This window comes from Cucumis sativus, chromosome 2 (assembly GCF_000004075.3).
Source record: "Cucumis sativus cultivar 9930 chromosome 2, Cucumber_9930_V3, whole genome shotgun sequence".
NCBI lineage: Eukaryota > Viridiplantae > Streptophyta > Magnoliopsida > Cucurbitales > Cucurbitaceae > Cucumis > Cucumis sativus.
Window position 1 is genome coordinate 4,405,643 of NC_026656.2, and position 12,404 is coordinate 4,418,046.

The following is a 12,404-nucleotide window of genomic DNA, read 5'->3' on the forward strand; positions in this document are numbered from 1 at the left end:
GGGCACTGCGATGCTGCAGGGCAAAAGCCAAATGACTTCTTTTCTTTACCTGCTTGCCTCGATTAATGCTATTCGACTTCGTATTTATCCAAATTAGCTCCAAATCGACATTAACACTACATTCCAACTTCAAATGGCTCAAAACCTATAAAATAGCCAATCAATAATGTAAAATCAAAGACGATCTTGAATTAAGCAGAATAAGATTGCGTTTTTCAACTCTATCAGCATATATTACACGTTAATCTTGACCTATAGTTTTTATATGAATCTAATTCATATTTTATTAATTTAATATTTAACTCTTTCCAATTTAATTTTCTAATAATTTTATTTTGAATAAAGTTTTAACTAAAATACTAAGTAAATTTGAATATTTTAAATTACATTCAAAGTATATAATAACCTCAATACTCTTTGTGCACTAGGCAATGAGTCTTAGTGGACTTACATATTTAAAACTCAAACGAGATATATGAGATTAATTTGCTAAACTTATTAACTACATTAATCAATATTCATTAACTGTGTATACACTTCAATAATTAAAAATTTACCATAGATATATTTGTGTGTTCACGGATATAGATCAATAATAACAAGTTAATCTCTTAGGAATTGATTGGGATCTTATCCCTACACAATGGTCATTTTTTGCAAAACTCTTTAAAAACTACTCCCCATCAACAATACCTTTAAATTTAAATGTTTTTTCTTTTGTACTCGATCAACTAATGTAGGGCCTTGATCAATGAATGCGTCGATCGAGTCTGTTGAGCGTGCTTTCTGATATTCCTCATAAAAAATGTGTCTTTTCCGAAAAAGTAATCACGATGGTAATTGCAAAAATGCTATAGAACCCTTGTTACCATTGATGCATCCTTGTATTCTCTTAACACAGAATCTCATTACTTTAATTCACACATCTCGTTCAACATATTTGACAACAATTATCACTTACATAGTCATGACATAGAAACATTTACGAGTATTTTAAGATAAATAAAAGCTAGACTAGCCATTTTAATACATTTCTAACTATACCAATAACACATTAACTTATATTTAGAAGCTTTTTAAAATTATCTTTAATGATCATTTCCTCTAAAAGGATAGGTTACCTCCGTCCAAGCACTACCACACACAAGATTGATTCAATTAGTTTGCACTAACATTAATTTCAACCATGGATTCCCAAGTTTAATTACACTCTTTAACTTGAGCTTTGTTGCACAATCTTAAGGCCAACATACCTGCACAACCATTTTGAACTTGTTATTTCATGAAAACAAAAGATCAAGAATTTTTTTTAAGTTTCCAAATAATACATAAGAGTATACTAAAATTATTGTAAATGATAAAATTACTGAAAATATTTACAAAATATAGTAAAATTTCAGATTCTATCAATAATAACCACCGATAGAAAATAAATATTGAATTAGTGGTGTATTCTTCGGATTAAGACTGAATTCTAATTAAATTTTAATTTTCTCCTAACCATAAAGATTTTTTTTTTAAAAAATTGCTATTTTTGAAAATTCAATTTTTTAAAAAAAATCCGCTAAAATATAAATATGTACTATTACTCACCGGCCAAGCATCATGACGGTGGCCATAGGATTAGTTCCTGGCGAGATAGAGAAAGTGGATCCATCAACTACACGTAAATTTTCAGTTCCGATCACTTTATAATTACCGTCCACAACTTTTCCGACCAAACATCCTCCATGATAATGCCAATAAGTAGCCACCGTTTTCTTACAATATTCTTCAACAGCGCTATCATTCCACAAATTTCCCGGCAATGGAAGCCCCAAAAACATAAATCCTTTATTACCCTTCAAATCTTGGGTCTTAATCTTTTCCATTGTTGGAGTTTTAAACACATCTCCCAATTTTCTTACACCTTTAACACATCGAGCAAGATCATCGGGATGGGAATAATAATTGAACTGAACAATGGGACTCTTCTTCACATCAATAGAGGAATTTAGTTTAAGTGAGCCTTTGGAATGAACTTCGGAGAATTTCCCAAAAAAAGTGGCTAAGGTTGGATTAATTGAAGTGGGATGAGGAGGTAGAAGACTGAAAGTTGGTGGAACTAAGAATGGTGAAGGGCTAGCAAGAGATTGGAAATAGATATTGTCTTGTAAAATGCCAACAACTTTTCCTGATGTAGGAACCACTTGGAATGGAAGAACAATGTTTGTCCCAAAACGGGGATTGTCAGACATCGATTGTCCAACATGTGGTTGGTGAAGAACGACAGGTAGTTTTAAGGATGAAAGATGAGATTTTGGGCCAATCCCACTTAGAAGGAGAAGTTGAGGACTTCCAATGGCTCCTGCACTTACAATGATTTCTCCTTTTTCATGAATGAATGTTGTGTGTAACTTTCCTTTTGAATCTAAATATGAAACTCCATTTGCCGATAAGTCTGCATGTTCATAATATAATACATGTAAAAAAGTGTGGAGCTAATTAATAAATTATTTGGCACCCTTTAATTTGAAACTGATTTAAAATTGTTTGAGATCACATTTTAATTTTTTTATAATGGATAAAAGAAAATAAATCCTAACCTTTTTAATTATGACTGATATGGATAAAGATATGAGTATATAGATTATAAGTATGAATGTTCCATATACAAATCATAGAATAAAAAGGAAAAAAGTAAGTACACTAGTTGTCAATGAAAAATATAACAAAAAATGTCTCGTGATTAATGAACATTCAACACGTAATATATTTGGTAAACGATCGTTGACGATAGTTTAGATTTAATCGAATTTGGTTTTTTTTTAAAATATTCTTTGGTTTTAGATTTGGTTATTTCGATGTTTAAATTTAATCGTCTAAATGCAAATGCGGACCTTTAAATTATAGTAGTCAAATGATTTTTTCAAGATTTTAGTATAGAATCGATTACATTTGGTAGACTATATGCAAATCTAAAGGATTTTTTTCAAAAAAAATTGGTAGACTATGGTTTAAATTTGAATATTTTTTTTAAGTAAAAACCTCTCAACTTCCCATCCTTCCTTCACCTCCCAATTTCGTTTCGACGCCGACGAGCTCAGCATGTTGACATTTGTCCAGCCAAAACAAACCTTCATAATTTCTCTCCAGGAACATTTACTTCAGCCAACCATTACAAATCAAACTCTGCATATTCATAAATCTCTTTAACCAACCTTTACATCTTCCCCTTCAATATATTAACCCCATCCTTTTCATCCTTCAGATACTACCGAAAGCTACTGACTGTAAAAAATTCAAGATGTCTTCCTCTATGATATTCCCGCGCTACTGCCAAAAGGCTAAACAATTGGCTTTTTGGGATAATGTTGCTGAGAAATACTTTAAAGGCTAAACAATTGGGAGTACTCTTGCATATCAGAAGAGAGAAGAATCATTTTTGTCAACTATACATTATCTAGCCTCCCCATTAACCAATTGTCGATCTTCAAAGTCCCATCTTCTGTCTGTAAAAAGATTGAAAACCATTGGAGGGATTTTCTTTGGAAAGGCAGCCATGGTGATCAATATTACCTTGTAAACAACAAAAAGAAATTGCATCCATCATATGGCCCATTGTGTCGATGTCAAAAAACAAAGGAGGGCTCGAGATTACTAAAATGGCTGATACTAAATTTGCACTGATGTGTGTAAATGACTTTGGAGGTATCATTCTGAATCTCTTGCTTTATGTAGGAAATTCATTGATGTCAAATATAACAAATCCCCATCTGAGCTTTTTCTTTCTAAAGCAAAATTTAATAGTACGAAAGCTCCGCGGAGATCAATTATCAAATGTTCAGCCTGGTATAGCTTTAAAATAATCGATTGGAAGATCAATAATGGAGAGCTCTTATCTTTCTGGCACAACCTGTGGAGTAGAAATGGTCCCATAAAAGTCCCATAATAATGGAGAGCTCTTTCTCAAGCTCAAAATGCTAATTAACATCAGAGACATTTGGAATGATTCCACTCAGGACTGAGACTTTAAGCCGAGAAGACATTTTCTTGATAGAGAACAAGAGTTGTGGAACTCCATCAAAGCATCTCTCCCTTCCCCAAATCAAAATAGAGACCCAAACTTTCCAATTTGAACGATCAATGGTAATGATTCGTTTTCGGCAGCCTCTGTTAAACAAAATTTAGATGTCACAACTATTGATTCTCTGGATATTGTGCTATACAAATCCGTTTGAAAATCAAAGATTCCATGCAAATTCTTCTTGTGGCCTATCTTCCAAAAGGGATTATTCACTTGTGATAAGCTGCAAGGTAGGCTGAAAAACCATTGCATCAGTCCTAGTAGTAGTTGTATCCTTTTTCAGGTTAGTAACGAATCTGATGATCATCTCTTCATCCATTGTAATTTTGCAAATTTGGGATAAAATCAAGAAGCATGCGTGTTGGAAAAATAATAACCAAAGCTGTCAAAGCCTTTGTAAAGACCTCCACTCGATAGACACAAGTCATAAGAAAAGGTATCATATTTTTCAATTTGTGGGTGTGGCTACTTTATGGCCGATTTGATTGGAGCGAAATTATTGTTGTAAGGGATAATTGTAAATTTAACAATTAAATTTAAAATAATTAAGTATATAACAACATTTTAAAAACATTGCAAATATAGCAAAATTTGTCAAATTCTATCAATGACAGAGTTTATCACTGATAGACCATGTGGTAAAAATTGGTCTATCACCAATAGATCATACGAGTCTATCAGTGATACAAGTCTATCAGCGATAGTTTTGCTATATTTGTAATTTTTTATAAATGTTGTTATATCCTTGATTATTATTCCTCTAATTTGTCACTTTTACTTGAACTTCCTTTGTTTGGGCTTATTTCTAGCTCTCTTTTTGTTTAACATCTTGTACCTTATACTTCAATGAATGAAACCTTATAAGGGATGATGAAGGTGCTAAAAAAGTGCCCATTAAGAATGTAATCGGGTTGGGTTGGGTTGGGAGACATTCTCAACCCAACCTAGATTTTCAAATTATATGAGCTGACAACTTGAATAACCCAAATTTAGTTTCCAACCCAACCCAATTCGGCCTATATTTTATGGTTGGGTTGTAGGGTTGTGTTGTTTTTTTTTTTTTTTTTTCGTTTCTACTTTCTAACGAAATGGAGGTGGACGACGAGATTGTGAAGGACAAGACCGAAGACTGAGGTGAGATGGAAAGAATAATCGAACACCATGAAGAAGGGTGAGTGGGGCATGAGGGGATGAAGATTGAAGAGGGAGGAAGACCTAATTTTTAGACTTTATTTTATTAAATAAATAAATAAATATATATATATATATATAATTAATTTGGGTTGGATTTGGTTGAATCGAATTTTTCAACTCTCCAACCCGAGACCCAACCCAACCCAAAAAAATTAATTTTTTTAACCCAACCCATTAACCTAACTCAACCCAACCTTTATAATATTAGTTGGATAGTCCGGGTTATTCAAGTTCAACTCATATTCTTACATCCCTAGTGTCCGCCTAGCTAGTGGTGATGCAGGGTGCACCTAATGACCCAAGTCGTATTGTTTTCTAAAAAATATTTTTTGTACACAATCGTTTAAATTTTGAATAGATATTGATCGTTTAAATTGGAGTAGTCAAATCTTAAATGATTTTTTTAAGCTTCTTTGGTACACGATCGTTTAAATTTGACTATTTTTTGTACATGATCGTTATTCAATATCTCAAGATTATTTTTCACGATCTTTTATATTTGTCGATAAAAACAATCAAATAACAATTTGAAAAAAAAAACAAAAGAAATATTTAGAAGAAGAAGAGAAAAACACGATTAAAAGAAGAAAAAAATCTTAGAAAATAAGAGGAGAAGAAAGACCATGAAAATAAATAAAAAAATCTATAATATTTTTTTAAAAAAATCAATCTAATGGACTTTTTCATTTGTTATATTTATAAAATTAACCTTACTTTTAATTACGTTTACTTAGAATTATGAATGTGACACATTTTATTATTACTATTATCATTATCATTATTATTTTCTCCAATAGTATCGATAAAGGTAAAAGTAACAATAGATTTGACTGATTCATAATCAGTGTAGTAACAAAATATAGGTAATGATAAAAATAGTGAGTCTCACATGAAATTCAATTATTGACAACCCGTTTCATTCCACAATTAAATTGCATGGTTTGCCGGTATATTTTAAGGTGGGTCCCACAACTCATACTATAGTAAAATAAACTAAGTGTAGTCTACTTTTCATATTATAACTAATCCATTACCTTCCCACGTGAGGTAAAACCTAGCCAAAATCAATTGCTTTTAAATTTATTCATGTTTCAAAATCTTAGAATAATTGAAATAATTTCTAATCTAATCCTAACTACTTTTTATAAAAGATAAGACATTGAAATGGACACAAACAAATGTTTAATTAGGACTAACCAGAGAAGAGGATTCTTTGGACTGTGGCTTCAATTGCAACTTTAAGATTCTTGGGATTGGCCTTATTTAGAAGCTCCACAGCTCCATGCCTATTTCCTTTATCATCAATGATAGAGCCTCCAGTTTTAGTACCTACAAGATGACTCAAATCAAACCCATTATCGGGAACAATACCCCCTTCCAACAAAGCACTTCTAAAAGCAGATTGCCAATCTTTCAAAATCGGTTGTGATACCACACTCTCTTCTATCCATTCATAAGCTTTCTCCACCAATTCCATGTCCCAATCAACACCTGCACTTTCAAAAAACTCTTTATGTCCCCTTGAATAAAACCCGGCATTGACCATGCTTCCACCGCCGAGGATTCGCCCTCGAATGTTCTCTACACCGTCCTCCGAGACGAAACGTTGGAACGGAGTTTTGCCATCATCTTCTGTATCAAAAGCCTTCGATAGACCTTTTTCATTCAACACAGAAGGATATTTGTTGGGGTCACTGCCTCTTTCAAGAAGGAGAACTGAGAATTTTGATGATAATGTTGTAGCTAATGGACACCCTGCTGTTCCTCCTCCTATAATTATGTAGTCATATTCTTCTTTTGTTGGTAAATCGGTAGCATTATGTACAAACTTCATGTAGCTAACATCTGAAAAAGGAAAAGTCATACCAAAATAAGTATCAACGAAGGTAAATGTGAAATTAAAAAAAAAAAAAGGCACAAACGTTGAAAAAGTGTGAGCCTCGTTGTGACGATAACTTTCTATAACAATTTGTAATCGTAGTACCTTGATTGGGGATAGCATGCGAGAAGTGAACTTGTAATTGAAAGATAGAGATTATAAGGCTGACTATGAGAATAGTAGCCTTAGAATAATTCTCCATTATTTCCAGAAGCTAAATGTGGGGATACAAGCTTTTCTTTGTTTCCTGAAGTTTACAGCCGTTGGTATATATACATACAAGGTTTGACTCTTAATTTAAATGCATACGTCCCTTTTTTTGGAAGGAAAGGAGAATTCAACAAAATCGATGAAACCAAAGAGAACCCAGTGAGTGGAAAGGAAAAAACAAAGAATGAATTCATCTTTAAAAGGGCTTGGCTTAAATGGTTGATCAAATTTAACCATTTTTTTAATTTGTATTAAATTAATTTAGTAGTATTTTCTTGAGTGTCACAAAATTTTTAAACGTAAAGTTTTATTTTATTAAGATTTACGTACTTTTCGAAAGAATAAATTGTTTCACACACATTTTCATCATACAAAATAAAAGGCAACTCTTCTTTTGGGTTTTATTAACTTTGTATAACACTATTCTCTTTTACTTACCATGATTTCATTTGATATTTTAATTTTAATTTTGGTTAACAGCTCTAAATTTTAAGGGGAATGAGATCTAAAATATCATGAAGAAATTTTATACTATTGGTAAAAGAAACAAGGTATGTTGAGAGAATAATTAGTCATGTGTTACATTTAAATCTAATCCGTTATAAATATAAGATTAATTTTTATAAATATAATAAACCATAAAAATATTTATGAATCGTATAACAAAATGAAAAAACTCACAATTCTGGTCATTTTTTAAAAATATTTTAAATTTATCCTTCTTTTTTATCGTTTTTCTTCTCTTCTTCTTTACGTTTTTTTATCGTTTTTCTCTGCGATTTTTTTTCATAATATTTTCTCTTTTCTTCGGAAATTTTTAAAATATTTTTGTTTGTCCTTTCTTCTTCTATCTTATTTTTTCTGCAATTTTTCTTTTCATTTCTATCGTCTTTTTCTAGTGTGTTACTTGGTTTAAGGTTGTGAAGAAAAAAAAAATTGTTGGAGATATTGGATAGACAAGTCCAAACGAACGTACCAAAAGTAACCAAACTAAACGATCGTATACCAAAAAATCTTTAAAAAATCATTTAGATTTGGATTGAAAATGTGTTATCTAACTTCACTTAGTTTAGAATTGGTCATTGGTTTACGTGTTTATTTGATTATTTAGTAGGTTTCAACCACTTAATCGGTAGAAGAAGACATTATTAGTAATGAAATTGATCTAATTCGGACCAAACGGAGCTTAATTATAACATCAACTTAAAAGTGAAGTCAACAAATTAGCTTTGCCACGAGGAGAACGGTGCGACGCTTGCTAGCTCCCTGTCCACATAATTTCTAAAATATATCATTGTTATTAAAATTGAATGGTTTGAAAAATTGTTTAATATTACTTTGACAAAAATAAAAATAAATTAACTAAGGAAGATAAATTATATTTAAATACAAGAAATGTAAGATAGCTGTTGGATGTTTGTTTGGTTTGTTTTCTCTATCTTGATTATATGAACCAAACATAAATATCACTTATTTATTAAAAATAAAAAAACATAATTATTTCCTTCATGATCCTTTGACTTTATATATTTTATATTTCTTGCAATAACGATATGTAATAATATATAAATAGTCAGATGATATTTAACTCTTTCGATAAATGGTTACAATACCCATCAAAGCGTCGTTTTATGTAGTCATCACATACTTAAATATTTTTCAAAAATAGGTTTTTTTTAGAGTAAACTCTTGGAATTAAAATGTATCTTTGAATAGTAATTCAACAAGATCGTAGGTATGTTTGAGTTTATATGATCTTGTAATTAATCTTATATTGAGAAACGTTAATTAAAATGTAAGGATTAGTATTTTCTCTTTTATTACTATAGCATAAGTCTAACTCAACTAATACAAAATAAAATCTGAAAAAATTCAGTGTTCTTGTCGATGATCGTTTGATATGCTTGGTGTGTTGTGGAGATTCATAATCAGTTTGAAATAACTTAAAGAAAAAAATTAAAATTAAACACCAAAAAATCAATTCAATTATACAAGTCAAAACCTAATCTTAGTGATTTCTATTTGTCCACCACTTGCTTCTTTTTTGAAGTTTCTGAAAATTCAAGAATGTGTTCCACACGCTAATTATTATCAAATAAAAGTACTGTGTTATTAAACACACATTTATTAATCCAATGGGATTTTCCAACGAGATCTTATCTCATATAGTACAGAATGGATAAGTACATAGAAAAGTGACTATATTTTCATGTGAACAATACGTGATAAAGCCAATACGTTTCTAATTAGTTAGACACAGCCATGAAAGTTCGTATATTCAATTTGTACAATGAAAACCAATTTTATAAAAAACCAACAACGTGTGGAAGTGACCAAACCTATACCAACTTATTGATTGAATATATATACAAAATGCTTCTCACCCATAAAATTTAGAGCAAATACTAATTTATACCGCTAAACTATATGGGGTTATATCAATTTAGAGTCTTAGACGTTAGATTAATAATTATACGGTTTAAACCCTCAACTTTTATAAATATATCAACTTAAAAACATTACCTTTCATAAACATATCCAAATAAAATATAATGAAGAGTGTTTGAATTGATATAATAATATGAAAGTTTGAAGTTTTAAATTGATATACAATTGTAAAAGTTTAAAGTCTAATTGATATAATTATTAATTTTAGATTTAAATTAATACAACTAGAAAATTTAATTTTTAAATTGATATAATTATTGGTTCATAGTCTAATTAATAGAATCGTACGATCTTTCTCCATATTTTCCCAATCCATTTGTGTATGAACTATCTTAAAATTGAAATATATACATATTTCAAACTATATTAACTTGACTTTTAGCAAATTAAAAAATTAAAAAATTAAAATAGAAAATCTTGATTATTTTATAAATTTGATAAGAACTCTCCATATATATATATACAACTAATGAATTCATCCGATGTTAATTGTTTAGGTAATATTTATGTTTAATTATTTGTTGACAAACTGTTCGTGGGGTCAAGGAAAAGATATGAAAAGAAAATTTATTACATTGTTTGCGTCAAATAACTTTAATTACAATATGTGTTGTGTAATATGTCGAAGACATTGTCAAGAACATCGGTATCGACGTACAACTTCAACAATATATGCTTTTCATTTACTATTTATGAGTTGCAGATATCGTGGATTCTTTATCTTTCTGCAACATATGTCTTCTTTACTCTCCTGTAAATAATATTTTTCTATTGTAAATATATACTCAAGGCTAACCATATTTATATAGTGCGCTTATTCAATTTTAGAGTTTATCACCTCATTAGAAAAATCTGTATATTAAACGTTTTGAGTTTAAGGGTTGTCTAAGTTGCAACCTTATGTAATGTCATTTAGTATCTTTACGTTTCTCATCAAGTTTGTTTTTATGATAGGTCATTTGTGTAGATCTTGAGAAAAGTCGTTCTTTTGATATAATATTTAGGGAGCCTAAACATGGTGAATATGAGAGAATCTCACTCCTAGAGCATGCATAATCATTTTGTATTGTGATCAAAATTTCATACAAAGTTTTAAGAAGGATTGTATATTGTGGAAGTGAGGTAAGCTCAAACTTTAGGGATGAATAGAGTTCAAGTAAACACGTTAATAAAGGAAAATTGTATTGAGTGACACACAATAAAAAATATAAGCAATAACAACATGAACTTTTTAATTTTGCAAATATATATAACAACTTTTTAATTTTGGTTGATATTTTTTATTTTAAACTTTTCATTATTCCCTCCTATGAATTTCCACAGTTTTCTCTTCCTCGTCTGTTTCTTTCTTTTAACTTTCTCCTTCCTTCTCTTTTTCCCCGTTACCTTTTCATTTTTTTCTCCTCTTCTCCACCGTTCTTCACTGTTTCTCCTCTCTGCCTACTTCTCTTCTCCTTGTCTTCTTCTCCCTCTTCTCCATCGTTCTTCTTCAACATATATCCTTCTCTTCTCTCTTCTGTTTCGTTCTTCTTCAGCAGATCTGCTTCTCTTTTTATTGTTTTCTTCTCGTCTTCTTCTCCAATTCTTCTCATTCTTTCTCTTACAAGAAAAATAATTTGTTTCTTCAATTATGTATGTATTTCTTCCCCTTTTTTAAAGGCGTAATACTTTTTTCTTGTACTTATGTACGTATTTCTCTAATTGGTGTCCAAAATTGGTAAGGGAGTTTGATCATCATCTTTTCTTTCTTCTTCTGTGAATTGCTCACATTTATTGTTTATTGAAATTAAGGCTACGATTTGTCCTTCCTCGTCTTTTTTTACCCAAAGGGGCTTTGCATTGTTTTGTTTTATTTAGTATGTTTGGTTATGGTTTTTTTTAAACAAAATTTGTATCATTTTTTTTATATTAGTGAAATGATGTACTTATTATATGTAGTAGTTGACTAATACATTTACTACATGTTTTTTATTTTCCCAAAAGTGTTGCAGTTCATTGTAGTTATGGTTCAGCTTGCAATAATTGTTTTTCATAGTGGTAAATGAGATGAGCGAAAGTGCTATATATGGATTACAAAACAAATTGTGTTTTGATTGATGAAGTGATATTATCGTTTCATTCTTTTGTGAACTTGATTCGTACTAAAATTCAGGTTGAGTAATGTATTAAACTTTCAGTTTTGTTGCCTATAGGTAGTAATGGTGTTCAACATGTTCTTAAGATAGTTGAAGATAAAGATGTGCCTTGGTTCTTGACGTTGGTTAAGGATCCACTATAAGAAATGTGACTTTTAGTGTCATGTGAAAAAAATGAAAAATTGTCTTTAATGTTGTTTTTAAAAAATGAGGATAATTGATAAACCGACATTAATGATAAGGGTTTAATGTCACTTTTAAATCGACATTAATGATCCGTTCATTTTTAATTTTTTCTTTAATTTTTTTATTTCGTAAAAACGGACATTAATGATCCTCTCCAAATTTATTATTTTTTTAAAAGAAAAATTAGGTTGTAAAAAGTAAATTTCCCTCTCTTTCATACTTTACTTTTTTCTCTTGAGCCCACGAAACCAATTTTTCTTTTCTTCGCTCCAAGTCAATTTCTTTC

At 30.3% G+C, this 12,404-nt stretch overlaps 1 protein-coding gene across 1 annotated transcript; it reads right to left on the reverse strand.

The window, feature by feature from the left end:
* Nucleotides 1–887: 887 nt before the first annotated feature.
* On the reverse strand, nt 888–7,504 carry LOC101213062 ((R)-mandelonitrile lyase 1-like). Its single transcript, XM_011651816.2, has 4 exons — nt 7,245–7,504; nt 6,458–7,105; nt 1,594–2,440; nt 888–1,253 (listed from the first exon to the last, which is right to left on the reverse strand). Exons 1-4 carry the CDS (start codon nt 7,339–7,341, stop codon nt 1,214–1,216), a joined length of 1,632 nt encoding a protein of 543 aa, XP_011650118.2. The 5' UTR covers nt 7,342–7,504; the 3' UTR covers nt 888–1,213.
* Nucleotides 7,505–12,404: the final 4,900 nt, after the last annotated feature.